Raw genomic sequence first — 14,697 nt, forward strand, 5'->3', positions numbered from 1 at the left:
GCTTGTATCGCACATGATATCACACACAAGTAAACACGCTGCAGGACTGCTTGTATCACACATGATATCACACACAAGTAAACACGCTGCAGGACTGCTTGTATCACACATGATATCACACACAAGTAAACATGCTGCGGGACTGTTTGTATTGCACACAAGTAAACACACTGCCGGACTGCTTGTATCGCACATGATATCACACGCTGAAGGACTATTTGTATCGCGCATGATATCACACACAAGTAAACACGATGCAGGACTGCCTGTATCGCACATGATACCACACACAAGTAAACCCGCTGCAGGACTGCATGTATGCCACATAATACCACACACAAGTAAACAAGCTGCAGGACTGTTTGTATCGCACATGATATCACACACAAGTAAACACGCTGAAGGACTACTTGTATCTCATTTGATATCACTTGCTTTAGGACTCCTTGTATTGCACATGATATCACACACAAGTAAACACGTTGCAGGACTGCTTGTATCGCACATTATATCACACACAAGTAAACACGCTGCAGGACTGCTTGTATCGCACATGATACCACACGCTGAAGGACTATTTGTATCGCACATGATATCACACACAAGTAAACCCGCTGCAGGACTGCATGTATCGCACATGATATCACACACAAGTAAACACGATGCAAGACTGCCTGTATCGCACATGATATCACACACAAGTAAACACGATGCAAGACTGCCTGTATCGCACATGATACCACACACAAATAAACACGCTGCAGGACTGCATGTATCACACATAATACCACACACAAGTAAACACGCTGAAGGATTACTTGTATCTCACTTGATATCACTTGCTTTAGGACCCCTTGTATTGCACATGATATCACACACAAGTAAACACGTTGCAGGACTGCTTGTATCGCACATTATATCACACACAAGTAAACACGCTGCAGGACTGCTTGTATCGCACATGATACCACACACAAATAAACACGCTGCAGGACTGCATGTATCACACATAATACCACACACAAGTAAACACGCTGAAGGACTACTTGTATCGCACATGATATCACTTGCTTTATGACTCCTTGTATTGCACATAATATCACACACAAGTAAACACGTTGCAGGACTGCTTGTATCGCACATGATATCACACACAAGTAAACACGCTGCAGGACTGCTTGTATCGCACATGATACCACAAGCTGAAGGACTATTTGTATCGCACATGATATCACACACAAGTAAACACGATGCAGGACTGCCTGTATCGCACATGATACCACACACAAGTAAACCCGCTGCAGGACTGCATGTATCGCACATGATATCACACACAAGTAAACCCGCTGCAGGACTGCATGTATCGCACATGATATCACACACAAGTAAACACGATGCAGGACTGCCTGTATCGCACATGATACCACACACAAGTAAACCCGCTGCAGGACTGCATGTATCACACATGATATCACACACAAGTAAACACGATGTAAGACTGCCTGTATCTCACATGATACCACACACAAATAAACACGCTGCAGGACTGCATGTATCACACATAATACCACACACAAGTAAACACGCTGAAGGACTACTTGTATCGCACATGATATCACTTGCTTTAGGACTCCTTGTATTGCACATGATTTCACACACAAGTAAACACGTTGCAGGACTGCTTGCATCGCACATGATATCGCACACAAGTAAACACGCTGCAGGACTGCTTGTATCGCACATGATACCACAAGTTGAAGGACTATTTGTATCGCACATGATATCACACACAAGTAAACATGATGCAGGACTGCCTGTATCGCACATGATACCACAAACAAGTAAACCCGCTGCAGGACTGCATGTATCACACATGATATCACACACAAGTAAACACGATGCAAGACTGCCTGTATCGCACATGATACCACACACAAATAAACACGCTGCAGGACTGCATGTATCGCACATGATACCACACACAAGTAAACAAGCTGCAAGACTGCTTGTATCACACATGATATCACACACAAGTAAACACGCTGAAGGACTACTTGTATCGCACATGATATCACTTGCTTAAGGACTACTTGTATCGCACATGATATCACACACAAGTAAAACGTTGCAGGACTGCTTGTATTGCACATGATATCACTTGCTTAAGGACTACTTGTATTGCACATGATATCACACACAAGTAAATACGTTGCAGGACTGCTTGTATCGCACATGATACCACACACAAGTACACATGCTGCAGGACTGCTTGTATCGCACATGATATCACACACAAGTAAACACGATGTAAGACTGCCTGTATCGCACATGATACCACACACAGGTACAAATGCTGCAGGACTGCATGTATCGCACATGATATCACACACAAGTAAACACGATGCAAGACTGCCTGTATCGCACATGATACCCCACACAAATAAACACGCTGCAGGACTGCATGTATCGCACATGATACCACACACAAGTAATTACGTTGCAGGACTGCTTGTATCGCACATGATATCACACACAAGTAAACACGCTGCAGGACTGCTTGTATCGCACATGATACCACACACAAGTACACATGCTGCAGGACTGCACGTATCGCACATGATATCACACACATATATTATTGACTGTTACAAGCGGCCCTGTGAGGCCCTCAATAAAAGCACTTGGACAACCCTGCTTTAAATTAAGTTTGACGTGATAACAATCTGTCTTTCTCTCACCATCTTTCTTGTTTGTTGACTTCTCTTCTGTCCTTTCTTAGTCAGCGCCAGCGGCTGCGTTGTCATGTCGGCCGGGCGTGCTCTGGGCCGCTGGGAGGTCAAAGACTGCCATTCCTTCAAGGCCTTCTCGCTCTGCCAGCTGAGCATCAGCAGCGACCAGGAAGTGCAGCTGCCAGAAGCTCACCTGGACGCCTTCAGCACCTGTCCTCCAGGTTGGGACTCGCAGGCCGGACTCCTCTACTGTTTTAAGGTGAAGTCCTGACTGACAAAGTTCACTCTGCTCCAACATTCATGTTGTCACAACAGAACGTGTCTTTCTGGAGCAAATGCAAAGCTGAAAGATTATTCAGGGTCAAGTCCAGGTGTGTCCATACCTTGAAAATCCATTTGGATTATTTTCATTTTCAAAAGGAATACAACATTTATTGTAACCATTAGGGCTCCCCTCGATTGTCACTATAACGTTCTACAACTGTGCTCCCCAACCACTGGTACCGGTCTGTGCTCTGCAAAAAGTCATAACAGAGACAATTTACAGTGAAAAGCACATTTTATTTTCACTCGCATACAAAACCTTCTAACTTGGATTGTTTCCCTGGCTTGGAGACTCTTCCGAAGGACACAACAAACTTCCTTGTTGTTGTTGTTGTTGTTGACTTTGGACTGACTATCGGCTGCACGACATCAAGGCCGCGGAACAGAGACACACTGCAGGCTTACACACACACATACATCCACACAAAAAATACACGCCACACACACATACCCCACCCCCAATCCAACGCCCTCGACGCAAATTCCATAGGGGTGATGGACGGATGGGCAGCGTCTGAGAGCTGCAGCCTGCCACCATGGCCCCCCCCCTCCCTCTGTTGCTAGATATCTGGAGACGTACGTTGTAATATGTATATGTGCTTTGCTATGGAGGGCTTTTCCCACTCCAGACTGGACCCCCTAGGAGCCCAGCCTAGATTGTATATTTTACTCATCCTTCCCCAACGTTTACCTTTTTCACATCTTCTACGGGGTGCTTTGTGGCGACCCATCAGCGTTTCTGTTCTGTAACCCTGTACACTGTTTGTTTGTCTCATCTTGAACGCGTTTGTGCTGAAAACAAAGTTTGGTTGTACTTGTGCAATGACAATAAAGACCTATCTATCTATCTATCTATCTATCTATCTATCTATCTATCTATCTATCTATCTATCTATCTATCTATCTATCTATCTATCTATCTATCTATCTATCTATCTATCTATCTATCTATCTATCTATCTATCTATCTATCTATCTATCCTCTTCCTTCCCTCAGATGCAAGCAGCCACTAGGGGGCAGACTTGCGTTGCTTGTAATCTAGTCTTCATATTTGTTTGCAACTGTGGTCAGGCAACAAGGAGTACAATTTTGGTCTTGAATTTAACGAAGAAGAGTTGACGATGAGTATTAATTGTCTTCCAGGTGTTCCACGATGAAAAAGTGCTGATGAAACGCTCGTGGGTGGAGGCCGATTTCTTTTGCCAGGCTCTGGGCAGCCAGCTGGTCTCTTTCCATGGCTATGAGGAGCAGGTGTTTGTCCAGCAACTCATCAGTCACATGTTCCAAGGGTTGGTACCGCCCTATGGCTTTTTTTAAAATGCTGTCACTGTGCAGGCTGTAAGGATACGGTAACACTACTACTATATTTCAGATACAGGGAATGTATCGCTGTGATGGTATTAGAAAATAAATACGAGTTACATGTGCGATACATTCAGTCCTACAGTCTGTTTACTTGTGTGTGATATCATGTGCAATACACTCAGTCCTACAGTCTGTTTACTTGTGTGTAATGTCATGTGCGATACACTCAGTCCTACAGTCTGTTTACTTGTGTGTGATGTCATGTGCGATATACTCAGTCCTGCAGCTTGTTTACTTGTGTGTGATAGCATGTGTGATACAAGCAGTCCTGCAGCGTGTTTACTTATGTGTTTGATATCATGTGCGATAAAAGCAGTCCTGCAGTCTATTTACTTGTGCGTGTGATATGATGTGCGATACGAGCAGTCATGCAGCACGTTTACTTGTGTGAGATATCATGTGCAATATAAGCAGTCCTGCAGGGTGTTTACTTGAGTGTGATATCATGTGCGATACGAGAAGTCCTGCAAGGTGTTTACTTGTGTGTGATATCATGTGCGATACGAGCAGTCCTGCAAGGTGTTTACTTGTGTGTGTGATATCATGTGCAATACAAGCAGTCCTGCAGCGTGTTTACTTGTGTGTGATATCATGTGCGATACAAGCAGCCTTTCAGCTTGTTTACTTGTGTGTGATATCATGTGCGATACAAGCAGTCCTGCAGCTTGTTTACTTGTGTGTGATATCATGTGCGATACAAGCAGTCCCGCAGCAAGTTTACTTGTGTGTGATATCATGTGTGACACAAGCAGAGTGTTTACTTGTGTGTGATATCATGTGCGATACAAGCAGTCCCGCAGGGTGTTTACTTCTGTGTGATATCATGGGTGATACAAGCAGTCCTGCAGCTTGTTTATTTGTGTGTGATATCATGTGCGATACAAGCAGTCCTGCAGCGTGTTTACTTATGTGTTTAAAATCATGTGCGATACAAGCAGTCCTGCAGCTTGTTTGCTTGTGTGTGATATCGTGTGCGATGCAAGCAGTCCTGCAGCTTGTTTACTTGTGTGTGATATCATGTACGATACAAGCAGTCCCGCAGCTTGTTTACTTGCGTGTGTGGTATGATGTGCGATACAAGCAGCCTTTCGGCTTGTTTACTTGTGTGTGATATCATGTGCGATACAAGCAGTCCTGCAGCTTGTTTACTTGTGTGTGATATCATGTGCGATACAAGCAGTCCCGCAGCTTGTTTACTTGTGTGTGATATGATGTGCGATACAAGCAGCCTTTCGGCTTGTTTACTTGTGTGTGACATCATGTGCGATACAAGCAGTCCTGCAGCTTGTTTACTTGTGTGTGATATCATGTGCGATACATGCAGTCCCGCAGCAAGTTTACTTTTGTGTGATATCATGTGTGACACAAGCAAAGTGTTTACTTGTGTGTGATATCATGTGCGATACAAGCAGTCCCGCAGCAAGTTTACTTGTGTGTGATATCATGTGTGACACAAGCAGAGTGTTTACTTGTGTGTGATATCATGTGCGATACAAGCAGTCCCGCAGCAAGTTTACTTTTGTGTGATATTATGTGTGACACAAGCAGAGTGTTTACTTGTGTGTGGTATCATGTGCTATACAAGCAGAGTGTTTACTTGTGTGTGATATCATGTGCGATACAAGCAGAGTGTTTGCTTGTGCAAAGCTGGACTGACAGTTAACATCTAAATGTCCTTCAATTAGCCCACAATTTATATTTATTTGAGTCATTTACAAAAGGTGAACATGACTATTAGGAGCGCGCAGCTACACAACAGCTAAGCACACAAGCTTGTGGATTTAAAGAAGCATGAAATAATTGTAGGTGCATATTAGAGATGTGAATCTTACAACAACTCATGACTCTTGGGTGATGATTCCAATCATGATTCTTGATTCAAACCAATTTTTGCAAAATGGTATTTGGTATAAAAACTTTAATAACAACTTTTGAAAACAGGTTACAGATTTCAAAAGGTCATCTTAGCCGCATCAAGTTAGCAAAAATGTATTCTTAAAAAAATACTTTTTTTTAAATCAATTCTTGTAAATTCCGAATCGACTTGGAATCGGAATTGCCAAATTGCAATTCAGATGTGAATCAATTTTTTTTCCAGCCCCCGTCTTGCATCTTACTTTACCATTTACACTAGTTTAGTACTCAGCATATTACTAGGTCTCCAAGGCAGAGACGTGTTAGAAAGTACCCAGTAACAAACGTGTCCGCATCAGTCAACTTACTACGTCATGAGCTTAACTCAAGGGTGATGGGTCAAATGCAGAGAATAATATCGACACACCTAGTGTGTGTGTGACGATCATTGGTACTTTAACTTTAACTTAACTTCATGAATTATTGTGACCGCCATTAGAACAAATTCCCACTCCACTTCAACTTAAAGACAGCATAAGTCCATTCCAGACAGTTAATAATGACTATGTTGGTGTTTTGTTTGACTCATTTCATTTGACTGCTGGTATCGCACCTGATATCACACACAAGTAAACAGGCTGCAGGACTGCTTGTATCACACATGATATCACACACAAGTAAACACGCTGCAGGACTGCTTGTATCACACATGATATCACACGCACGTACATACACCGCGGGACTGCTTGTATTCCACATGAAATCACACACAAGTAAACAGGCTGCAAGAGTGCTTGTATCACACATGATATCACACATAAGTAAACATGCTGCAGGACTGCTTGTATCGCACATGATATCACACACAAGTAAACACGCTGCAGGACTGCTTGTTTTACACATGATATCACACGCAAGTAAATACACAGCGGGACTGTTTGTGTTGCACATGAAATCACACACAAGTAAACAGGTTGCAGGACTGCTTGTATCGCACATGATATCACACACAAGTAAACAGGCTGCGGGTCTGCTTGTATCGCACATGATATCACACACACACACACACAAGTAAACACACTGCAGGACTGCTTGTATCACACATGATATCACACACAAGTAAACACGCTGCAGGGCTGCTTGTATCGCACATGATATCGCACACAACTAAACAGGCTGCAGGACTGCTTGTGTCACACATGATATCACACATAAGTAAACATGCTGCAGGACTGCTTGTATCGCACATGATATCACACACAAGTAAACACGCTGCGGGACTGCTTGTTTTACACATGATATCACACACAAGTAAATACACCGCGGGACTGTTTGTATTCCGCATGATATCACACACAAGTAAACAGGCTGCAGGACTGCTTGTATCGCACATGATATCACACACAAGTAAACAGGCTGCGGGACTGCTTGTATCGCACATGATATCACATACACACAAGTAAACACATTGCAGGACTGCTTGTACAACACATGATATCACACACAAGTAAACACGCTGCAGGGCTGCTTGTATCGCACATGATATTGCACACAAGTAATCACGCTGCAGGACTGCTTGTATCGCACATGACATCACACACAAGTAAACAGGATGCAGGACTGCTTGTATCACACATGATATTACACATAAATAAACATGCTGCAGGACATGCACATGAAATCACTATTTAGAACAAATTCCCACTCCACTTCAACTTAAAGACAGCATAAGTCAATTCCTGATGGTTAATAATGACTATGTTGGTGTTTTGTTTTACTCATTTCATTTGACTGCTCGTATCGCACATGATATCACACACAAGTAAACAGGCTGCAGGACTGCTTGTATCACACATGATATCACACATAAGTAAACATGCTGCAGGACTGCTTGTATCGCACATGAAGTCACACACAAGTAAACACGCTGCAGGACTGCTTGCATCACACATGATATCACACACAAGTAAATACACAGCGGGACTGTTTGTATTGCAAATGAAATCACACACAAGTAAACATGCTGCAGGACTGCTTGTGTCACACATGATATTACTATTTAGAACAAATTCCCTCTCCACTTCAAGTCAAAGACAGCAAAAGTCCCTTCCAGACGGTTAATAATGACTACGTTGGTGTTTTGTTTGACTCATTTCACTTGATCACACCTTTTGTAACATCCCACACTGCTAAATAACACACGTGCGTATGAGTGCTGCTGCCATGGTAACGGTCGACACTTGAGGCCGCGATATCGAAATGGTCTGGTAAGTGGAAACGTTGTATCGGCCCAGGTCAGTTTTAAGAAGGACTGCTGCTACTTTTCAGAACAGAGGCTCGCTGGTTCTGGTTGGGCCTGAACAAGAGAGACCCTGAACGTCCTGGAGAGTGGGCGTGGTCCGATGGCTCACCTGTAAGTACTCTTAATAATGTCCTCCACCTAAACACGCAGAACACGTGTGATCCTGGCGGGATCGGGCTCGTGACGAGGGTCCATGAGAGGAAGACTGCCTTCAAGTCCCCCTGATTTATGTTCAACTGATATTTGCCTTTTCTTTGGACTAATTGGAGATATTTGCCAGAGCAACATGTGTACTCACGGGAAAGATGCCTTCAAAAGGGATGCACACTCAATAATGTCAAAAAAAAGAAGTAATACTTTTTATTTATATTGCTCTTTTTATCAGGAGATCTGAAGGTTGCAAAAATATATTTTTTTAAATAGTAAAAATTCTAGCTAAGCTATTATAGAATCAGAATCAGCTTTATTGTCATGACGCAGGATAACGAGATTGAGGCCCTTCCATACAGTGTGACGTGTGCATGCAAGAAAAACAATGTGTAATTAAAGCTGCAAGCAGCATTGGTCGGGCCCGCGTATTTGGCAGGTGCTAGTCCTAAATGTCCCAATACTTTAGTCCAGTGATAGTCATAAGTGTCCCAATACTTTTGTCTACTTTTAGTCTGAAGTGTCCCAAGACTTTTGTCTAGTGTACCTAACTTGTCTGCATTGTGTGGGCACGTTGGTGCTTCCTGCTTTTAAGCAGCCATCTTAAAAAAACAGCAGCGCAGCAGCATCAGCGCAGCGGGTCTTTGAAGGCTCATAAAATCAAAACCGGAGCAGTTAGAAAAATTATTTCGATAAGTTTATTTGGAAGGGTTCAATCTCTCTCCTGTGTTAGTTTGAAGGCGAAACGACAAACGCGCTCAGAGGAGATAGTTTTTGAAGGAAGGTGACCGGTTTTTACAAAAAATTTGTGTTGAAGGGGGAATAGCAAACTTCCTGTAGATTTCTGCTGGGGGTTGTCAATTTATGAAATGTAGGTCTAAGTGAGACCTACGGAGAGGTTTTTGTTTCATGTCTGTCCGACCTTCCCAGTGGGAGTTACAGGCAGTTTTGTCATTTTTTTCTTCCGAGGAGCAGTTTTTTCTCCGTTTTATTCAAAAATTGCTGTAGAGCGCAGTTTTGAGATTTGGGGTTATTGCCAGTCCTGATGTGTGTATTAAGTTCGGTGAGTTTTGAAGCATGTTAAGGGGGTCAAATTACAGCTCAAAGAGGCAAAAGTTACTGTTTTTAGTACATTTTTGTCTTGAAGGGGGAATTGCCAACTTCCTGTTGATTTTTGCCCGAGGAAATTAATTAATGAAAAGTAGGTCTAAGTAAGACCTACATAGAGGTTTTTGTTTCATGTCTCTACAACATTCGTACTGGGAGTTATAAGCAGTTTTCTTTCTAGGGGGCGCTAGAGCGCAATTTTGAGTTTTGGGGTTTGGTTTTTTGATAAAAAGTTTTGACGTATATTACTGATGTGTGTGTAAAATTTGGTGAGTTTTGAAGCATGCTAAGGGGGTCAAATTACAGCGCAAAGTTGCGGAAGAATAATAATAATAAAACCTTACAAATTCAATAGGTCCTTATGTCCCATTGCATAAGGACTCCCAAAGGGAGTCCTTATGCAATGGGCCATGCGGGCCCTAAATATATAAAAACATAGAACAGGTGTGTAAACTTTTTCTACTGAAACTAAAGCATGTTTGATATTTTTCATTTAAAAAAACAACACAATATATAGATTTATTTAAAGGAGAACATTATCAGCAGACCTATGTAAGCGTCAATATATACCTTGATGTTGCAGAAAAAAGACCATATATTTTTTTAACCCATTTCCCAACTCTAAATGGGTGAATTTTGGCGAATTAAACGCCTTTCTATTATTCGCTCTCGGAGCGATGACGTCACAACGTGACGTCACATCGGGAAGCAATCCGCCATTTTCTCAAACACCGAGCCAAATCAGCTCTGTTATTTTCCGTTTTTTCGACTGTTTTCCGTACCTTGGAGACATCATGCCTCGTCGGTGTGTTGTCGGAGGGTGTAACAACACCAACAGGGACGGATTCAAGTTGCACCAGTGGCCCAAAGATGCCAAAGTGGCAAGAAATTGGACGTTTGTTCCGCACACTTTACCCACGAAAGCTATGCTACGACAGAGATGGCAAGAATGTGTGGATATCCTGCGACACTCAAAGCAGATGCATTTCCAACCATAAAGTCAAAGAAATCTGCCGCCAGACCCCCATTGAATCTGCCGGAGTGTGTGAGCAATTCAGGGACAAAGGACCTCGGTAGCACGGCAAGCAATGGCGGCAGTTTGTTCCCGCAGACGAGCGAGCTAAACCCCCTATCGACCCTAGCTTCCCTGGCCTGCTGACATCAACTCCAAAACTGGACAGATCAGCTTTCAGGAAAAAAGCGCGGATGAGGGTATATCTACAGAATATATTAATTGATAAAAATTGGGCTGTCTGCACTCTCAAAGTGCATGTTGTTGCCAAATGTACTTCATATGCTGTAAACCTAGTTCATAGTTGTTAGTTTCCTTTAATGCCAAACAAACACATACCAATCGTTGGTTAGAAGGCGATCGCCCAATTCGTCCTCGCTTTCTCCCGTGTCGCTGGCTGTCGTGTCGTTTTCCTCGGTTTGGCTTGCATACGGTTCAAAGCGATATGGCTCAATAGCTTCAGTTTCTTCTTCAATTTGGTTTTCGCTACCTGCCTCCACACTACAACCATCCGTTTCAATACATGCGTAATCTGTTGAATCGCTTAAGCCGCTGAAATCCGAGTCTGAATCCGAGCTAATGTCGCTATAGCTTGCTGTTCTTTCCGCCATGTTTGTTTGTGTTGGCATCACTATGTGACGTCACAGGAAAATGGACGGGTGTTTATAGTAGAAGCATTTAAGTCCCATCTTAAAACTCATTTGTATACTCTAGCCTTTAAATAGCCCCCCTGTTAGACCAGTTGATCTGCCGTTTCTTTTCTTTTCTCCTCTGCTCCCCTTTTCCTTGTGGAGGGGGGGCGGGGGGGGGGGGGCACAGGTCCGGTGGCCATGGATGAAGTGCTGGCTGTCCAGAGTCGGGACCCGGGGTGGACCGCTCGCCTGTGCATCGGCTGGGAACATCTCTGCGCTGCTGACCCGTCTCCGCTCGGGATGGTGTCCTGCTGGCCCCACTATGGACTGGACTCTTACTATTATGTTGGATCCACTATGGACTGGACTCTTACTATTATGTTGGATCCACTATGGACTGGACTCTCACAATATTATGTCAGACCCACTCGACATCCATTGCTTTCGGTCTCCCCTAGGGGGGGGGGGGTTACCCACATATGCGGTCCTCTCCAAGGTTTCTCATAGTCATTCACATCGACGTCCCACTGGGGTGAGTTTTTCCTTGCCCTTATGTGGGTTTTGTACCGAGGATGTCGTTGTGGCTTGTGCAGCCCTTTGAGACACTTGTGATTTAGGTCTATATAAATAAACATTGATTGATTGATTGATTGGACAGATCAGCTTTCAAGAAAAGAGCGCGGATGAGGGTATGTCTACAGAATATATGAATTGATGAAAATTGGGCTGTCTGCACTCTCAAAGTGCATGTTGTTGCCAAATGTATTTCATATGCTGTAAACCTAGTTCATAGTTGTTAGTTTCCTTTAATGCCAAACAAACACATACCAATCGTTGGTTAGAAGGCGATCGCCCAATTCGTCCTCGCTTTCTCCCGTGTCGCTGGCTGTCGTATCGTTTTCGTGGGTTTCGCTTGCATACGGTTCAAACCGATATGGCTCAATAGCTTCAGTTTCTTCTTCAATTTGGTTTTGGCTACCTGCCTCCACACTACAACCATCCGTTTCAATACATGCGTAATCTGCTGAATCGCTTAAGCCGCTGAAATCCGAGTCTGAATCCGAGCTAATGTCGCTATAGCTTGCTGTTCTTTCCGCCATGTTTGTTTGTGTTGGCTTCACTATGTGACGTCACAGGAAAATGGACGGGTGTTGAGAAACGATGGTTAAAATCAGGCACTTTGAAGCTTTTTTTAGGGATATTGCGTGATGGGTAAAATTTTGAAAAAAACTTCGAAAAATATAATAAGCCACTGGGAACTGATTTTTAATGGTTTTAACAATTCTGAAATTGTGATAATGTTCCCCTTTAACCTTTACATTTAAGTTTAGTCTCAGTCATAAAAATGTTAGCAATGAATTATATATTATTATTATTATTATTATCTTTATTTTTATTCGACGACTGAATCTCTAGATCAACTTAAGGTTTTTTTTTTTAAATCTTTTATGCCGTTTTGTCAAAACTCGTTTTTTTATGGCAAAAATAGGAACTGTTTGCCAAAATAATTTTAAAAGTGTAATATTTGATGTTGGAGCCTTAAATGAGTGAGCACATTAAAGTCTATTTGTTGTGCAGGTGCGGACGTCCTTCCTGGAGGACGTGAGTGAGGGGGAAGACTGTGCTGTGTTCAGTCACCTGAGCAACCGTGTCCTCCCACAGCGGTGTGACGGCAAACACGAGTGGGTGTGTCAGCTGCCCAGAGGTAGGAGTCAGTCTCGTCCTCAAGTGAAGACATGTTTGTTTACACCTACTGTATGTTCCAGGGGGCCAACTGAAGACCCCCTACTGGTACACGGAGCGTAAGTCCGCCATCTTGAAGCGCTCGCCAGTCGGCCTGCAGTGACCTGCGCTTGTCCCACAGAGGGCGATCCCTGGGTCTTCTACCGCGGCGCCGAGTACCTGGTGGCCAAGCAGACTCTGGGCTGGCACGCCGTCTCCCTGGCCTGTCAGATGATGGGCGCCTACCTGCTGTCAGTGCACTCCCGGGAGGAGCTGCACTTTGTCAAGGAGCGCTTGAGGCGGGTTGGTGTCTTCATCTTGTCATCCTTTCTCTCCTCTCACCGTCTCACAGCCAAACACAATCAGTGTTGCCAGATGCATCAACACTCTTTAGGGCAACTGCTCACTCTAGTACACAAACTCAAGGCCACATTATTTTATATGTGGAAATAATATACATTCCTTGGCAGAGGTGTGGACTCGAGTCACATGACTTGGACTCGAGTCAGACTCGAGTCATGAATTTGATGACTTTAGACTCGACTTGACAAAATGTAAAAAGACTTGCAACTGGACTTAGACTTTAACATCAATGACTTGTGACTTCACTTGGACTTGAGCCTTTTGAATTGACATGACTTGACATGACTTGCTACTTTCCCCAAAACCCAAAGATGAAAAAGTTATTCGGGAGCGCTCCGTATTTTTCATTGTGTACTTGTCTATCAGCGTTGCGTGTGTCAGCTGGTGTGCTCTCAGTACAACAGCCAATCAAATTACATCTACTTTGTTTTCATCACACAGCATTCATCCAATCAAATTGCAGGACAACCAACGAAGAAGACATGTCCAAACCACACGCCAGTGAACAAAAAATGATACCTAAAATAATTTTGTTTGGGTATAAAAATTACGAGGTGGTCAACACAAAACAGTTTGCAGTATGCAACACATGCGGTTCCAAAATGACTGATGGAGAGGCAACAACTTCCAACTCCGTCCGGCATTTGAAGTTGCACAAAGAACGGTAAGTTTTGAATGTAAGATAACGTTTATTGGCTAAGTAACGTGACTTTTATTTGCTGTGTAGTTAAATCAGTGAGGCTGTAAACTCACTGCTAACGTTATAACGTTATTGCAAACACGGGAATCTGTTGCAGTTCACTACCTTATTCATACTTTTTGTTCAGTGATTTTTTTTAAGCAGGGTTACGTTAGTCAATATATCACACGTAACGTTAGACGGCGGTCAGCAGCACCGCGTATTTTAGCCACCTAAAAAAAGACAAAAATAGTCAAATAAAGGTCAGTTAAAATGTATACTATATTATGAATATGTGTACCGTTTTAGCTAGCTTTCTGACATACTGTTGGTTGTTTACCTCAGTGGTCCCCAACCACCGGGCCGCGGCCCGGTACTGGTCCGTGGATCGATTGGTATCGGGCCGCACAAGAAATAAATTTTTTTTTTTTTCTTTTTTTAATTAAATCAACATAAAAAA

General features: G+C 43.2%; 1 protein-coding gene across 3 annotated transcripts in view; it reads left to right on the forward strand.

Annotated features, from left to right (window-relative positions):
- Nucleotides 1-14,697, forward strand: part of pla2r1 (phospholipase A2 receptor 1) — a 79,993-nt gene that overhangs the window by 32,165 nt on the left and 33,131 nt on the right. For all 3 annotated transcript variants that reach the window (XM_061974603.2, XM_061974604.2, XM_061974605.2), the window contains exons 12-17: nt 2,780-2,988; nt 4,198-4,343; nt 8,602-8,686; nt 13,052-13,178; nt 13,240-13,275; nt 13,338-13,498. In XM_061974603.2, coding sequence (XP_061830587.1) covers nt 2,780-2,988; nt 4,198-4,343; nt 8,602-8,686; nt 13,052-13,178; nt 13,240-13,275; nt 13,338-13,498 — 764 coding nt within the window. The remainder of the gene's footprint in view (nt 1-2,779; nt 2,989-4,197; nt 4,344-8,601; nt 8,687-13,051; nt 13,179-13,239; nt 13,276-13,337; nt 13,499-14,697) is intronic.

Source organism: Nerophis lumbriciformis, linkage group LG15, assembly GCF_033978685.3.
Source record: "Nerophis lumbriciformis linkage group LG15, RoL_Nlum_v2.1, whole genome shotgun sequence".
Classification (NCBI taxonomy): Eukaryota; Metazoa; Chordata; class Actinopteri; order Syngnathiformes; family Syngnathidae; genus Nerophis; species Nerophis lumbriciformis.